The sequence below is a fragment of the Ixodes scapularis genome, unplaced genomic scaffold, assembly GCF_016920785.2.
Source record: "Ixodes scapularis isolate PalLabHiFi unplaced genomic scaffold, ASM1692078v2 PGA_scaffold2__306_contigs__length_199485367, whole genome shotgun sequence".
Lineage (NCBI taxonomy): Eukaryota > Metazoa > Arthropoda > Arachnida > Ixodida > Ixodidae > Ixodes > Ixodes scapularis.
Window position 1 is genome coordinate 166,075,948 of NW_024609857.1, and position 4,598 is coordinate 166,080,545.

Here is a 4,598-nt window from a genome sequence, read left to right on the forward strand (position 1 = left end):
AATAAAAACTCGATATTTAATTATTTCTTCGCGTATAAGTTAATAAACTGAAAAGAAAACGGATGCCTGATTGGCATTCAGTGAACATCGAAGGTGTAATATAAACGACGTTTGGCAAAGGTAAAAAAGAAAAGTAATTTTATGGTTCCTTTGAAGACCTTCAAAACGAACTACTTTTAAGGTTAGACGAATCAGTGCAGACTGATGGGCCCGAGATCGCGAGCTCATTCGCCAATCTTTTAGAGGGGGCCTGAAGGCCTTTGATGAAGGCCTTCAATGTGCTCTTCCAAGACGAGTCTATGACTGACAGTTTAACGCCCTCTGCTTTCGTTTCCAGAGAATGAAAGAGAGAGACCGACCCACCTCCCAGATCATTGATGGCTTTCGCTTGCCTGGATATTTCTCCGAAGAGGTCTATCGGAGTGGTCTACGCTACCAACCGGAGGAGACCGACATCGTATTGGTCACCGTCCCCAAAGCCGGCACTCACTGGATATTAGAAATCGTCAGAGCATGCTTCCGAGTCGTCAGGGGTGTCAGTGCGGGCTGGAGCTTTCTCGAGATGCACGGTCTGGACGGCATCTTCAACGCCGAGAGACCGCGAGTCATTTTTACTCATCTGCCCTTTCACTTGACGCCCTTCTCGCCGTCCACAAAGTACATCTACCTCGCTAGGAACCCTAAAGACTGCTGCGTGTCTTATTACCATCACACGAAAAAATTGCGTGCTTACGGCTTTCAAGATGGAACATTTGACGAGTATTTTGAGCTTTTCATTGAGGGCCTCACGGACTTTGGCAGCCACTATGAGAACCTTTTGTCTTGGTACGCCAAGAAAGACGAGCCTAACGTGCTGTTCCTAACGTACGAGTCGATTCATGCTGACATAAAGGAATCGGTGCTCAAGATCGCTGGTTTCGTCGATGACGAACTCGCTAAGGCGCTTGCGGAAGACGAAGCAAAAATGGCAGCTGTAATTGACAGTACGAGTGTGACAAAGATGACGAAGGATTGGGATGCGCAATTCGTGAGGAAAGGCGTCGTTGGAGACTGGAGGAATCACTTTTCAGAAGAACAGTCCAGGCGGCTGGAGCAAAGGTTCTTCAAAGAAATGGAGGGTACTTCTGTGCCAAGGCTATGGGATAATGTGGACTGGCTTCTAGACCGGAAAGAAGCTGCTGAGATGACTGTGTCTGTTTAATGTGCTAGATAATAAACCATAATTACTTCGTTCCACTGTTACTGATAAGATCGATTTCTGTCTTGTTTATCATTGTCTTTGCTGTTTTCGACTATATAGTCGGAGAGAGCCGAAAGCAAAACTTCAATCATAAACGTAACACCCCGCGTTTTTATGTTTGCTGTTTTCTTTTTCGAGTCTCGGCCATCTTCTTGTAGCATTATCGCCAGTGAGTTTGCCCCAATACAATAGCCGAAGGGAGAATCAGGAAGGGTGATGATAATAAGTCAAGCCGTACATTTTTAATTTCTCAGTGGCTGTAACTCAACTGAAATTTCATGTATACATTCATTGAGATGAATGAAATAAATATTTTGGGTTGGGGAGCTTAAGGCTTTAACTACGATACATTTCAGGACGTTGCTCGGAACCCCTTGATTGGAGTGGACGAGCTATGGCTTAATTTTAAACCTAGGCTGCATTCATATGTGCGTTCCAATGCGCGTAAACTATCAGAACTTTCCCAAACGAAAATGCCAGATTCAGGCCGGAATGAAAAATGCCAGTTTCGCCTGGATTTAAAATTGGGGCACCAGTTTGTATCCAGCCTAAAACCACGCAGTTCCAGAAGGGATAAAAACTGGTGCCCCAATTTCCGGTCCAGGCGGAACAGACTGGTTCCAGTAATGCTGCAGAGCCACTGGTATCCAGGCGGTACTGCCTGGTTTCGGTAGGTTCTAGCGGCTCCGCCGCGCTACACTCTACCAGAGCCCCTCGGCTCCGGCATGCCGGTATGATGAATGTCCTCCGGGACCCGGCGGTTGATTAGATCACCGCAGCCCGCTGCCGCTGTGGAAATCGTTGCGCGGAGAAGAATGCGATAGTATCGCAAATGCTATCGCACAAGTTTCGCTCGCCACACAGAACTACGCTCACGCTTTCGTCAGGGCACAATTATTTCAACGCGGTCATGGACAAACTGCAGTGACTACGAGTGCGAGCGACTGGCTTTGGCGGGTGCTGTGACGTGATTCTGCTAAGGCGCGACCAAACGCGACGGTCTCTCGCCCGTAACGGCTAAGGGCATCGCGCGAAATCCAAGACCCACGTAGGGCCCCAGTGCCGATCGCCGGGTGAGCACCGGCTCACGATTAAACGATCGTTTGGTATCGAACGCGTGCTCCAATACATTAACAAAATTATGTCAAGAAAAGCATGTTTTGTCATGGTTTTGCAAAAGCAAGTTGAATGCAATATCGCCTATATATTTTCCAGTTGCTAGTGGTGGAGGCTCGTAGACCTGTGGGCTCTGGTTATGTTTGTGAACCGCCATATCTATTAACTTGTCAGCAAAACAGAATGAGCCCGTGAGCACAACCCAACACGCAATGAAGCATCATTGCACAGTGGGTCGCCAACAGGAACAAAGTAATTGAGCCATGCAATAATAATTAAGGCAACGAGCCTTGCATTACCGTGCTCCTGCCAGTTATGTGCGGCATAGGTATGCTGAGAAAAGCATTCAGCTGGTATCTCTCGAGCAGTATATGTACTATCCTGAAAAGAGTTAACATCATCACAGGAGCTTGCGTTTTTTTTTCTGAGGAGCGCATGGCTGGTGACTTGCGAAACAGCTGACGTGCAAAGGCACGGGGGGGGGGGGGGGGCGTGAACGCAAGCGAAACGCCGAGTCAGAGAGCAGCGGAAGCTGCGGGCCCCCAGAGCCGGGGAAATATCACCTGACCTACCCGTTAAGGCCGATTCGCGCGATGGACTAATCCGCGGACGGATTGATCACGTGACGACATGTCCGCGGTTCGTTCGTTTCCCAAGCGCATCCACACGAGGGAGACCACGAACAGACGCCAGCGAGGATGGACCGAACCTGTTCGCCACCCTACAGTGCCGCGAAACTCCAACATCGCACCGTGGCACCGTTGTCCAAGAGAGAACTTTACGTTTCCTACGGCGATAAAGAATCCTACGCCGCTGTTAAGTACCGACCGAGACAAGACAACGGGACAGGCTTCGCGCAAAGGGCCACTAACTTTACTAACCCAAAGTATGACAGTGACAAGGCACGGTCCTGCTCGAGAAAGCTTCGGCGTAGACGCGACGAAGTTCTGGGCTCGCGGAGGGGCGTTTGGAGATGCCTTCACGCACTCTGCGCTCGTGCACAACACTCAAGCATACCGCATCCACAAGAGAGGTCTTGCTCGGTGAAATCCTGATTGAACGTGCAAGAATTATCGCGGCGTGCTAGATGAGTTTTGACAGGAGCTTCTTAAAACGGACCCGGAGGAGCACCGGAACCTGCGTCGCGTCAGCCGGACAAAGTTTCTGGAGTTTCTTTCACGCGTCGAACCAAGAATCGCGCGACAAAATGAACCAACGAACGGACAAAACACAACGATGCGCCATTTTTGTTGTGAATGCCTAGAAGCAAAGACCCAAGAAAATCAAGTACCATTGCCAGACTAAATGCTTTCCAAGTCAATCTCCCGCCAAACGTCCGCGAGTGGAATAGGCGCTCGACTTTATCAGTACGCGCGTCCGCGGACGAAGCGCGGATCGCACGAATGGATGACGTGCCGGTCACGTGGTACGCGGTCTGCGGACGAAAATCGCGATTCGGTCCGTCTTGGGAATCGGCTATTAGGAGCGACACGCGGAGCTCAAGATTACGCCACACACTTTCAACGGTGGGTGGACTGGGGTGGCCTGTAAGTCCGCTGCGGCCGACCGAATAAAATAAACTGCCGCGTGAAAAAAAAAAAAATGAGGAACGCCGTTTAACGCTGTGAAAAGAAACGATGTTTTGCTCAGCAATCCTGTTTTTTTTTTTTTTTTTTGCAGAATCAGCTTTCCCTTTCCCCCAAACTACGCTAGCACGCAGAGAGATGACAGCGGCGTTTCACTTGCGATGACCGGCTGCCCCGCTGCCCCCCCCCCCCTCCCCCCCCCCCCCCGCCTTCCCCGTACGCTCCAGGTGGACTGGCCCACATCAGCTCTAGTTACATTGCAAGTCACCAGGTAATCGCTCCTCGGAAAAAAACTCCCGTTCCCGTGTTAACTCTTTTCGCGATAGTGCAATAACCAGACATCTTAGAATGTGAATGATAAAAAGAAAAAAAAATGGGCTGACATTACAGGAACTTGTTGGTGTTGTACGTAATAAATAACATGGGCATGTAGACGCCACTGGCACGGTCATATAATTCCGTAGGCTCTTGGAGGGGGGCAGTATTTAAGTAAAGGCAGTACTATTGCAGGCCCACCAGAATCACACATTTCTTGTCTGATGGCTATTCCATTTGTGCAACTTCACCAGCCGTCATCGTTTCAATGACCGCAGTGACCGAAAAATGAAGGCATACACATCACCGCACATCCTTCCATGGACTTTCACAGTGATCAC

At 49.6% G+C, this 4,598-nt stretch overlaps 1 protein-coding gene across 1 annotated transcript; it reads left to right on the top strand.

Annotated features, from left to right (window-relative positions):
* The first annotated feature begins 340 nt into the window (after window positions 1-340).
* On the top strand, window positions 341-1,201 carry LOC115332204 (sulfotransferase ssu-1-like). Its single transcript, XM_029994563.2, has one exon. The coding sequence runs from the start codon at window positions 341-343 to the stop codon at window positions 1,199-1,201; it is 861 nt and encodes a 286-aa protein (XP_029850423.1).
* The last annotated feature ends 3,397 nt before the right edge of the window (window positions 1,202-4,598 follow it).

Bases quoted from the DNA above. Each gene is read 5' to 3' on its own strand.
- LOC115332204 (XM_029994563.2), top strand. From the start codon at position 341: ATGAAAGAGAGAGACCGACCCACCTCCCAGATCATTGATGGCTTTCGC.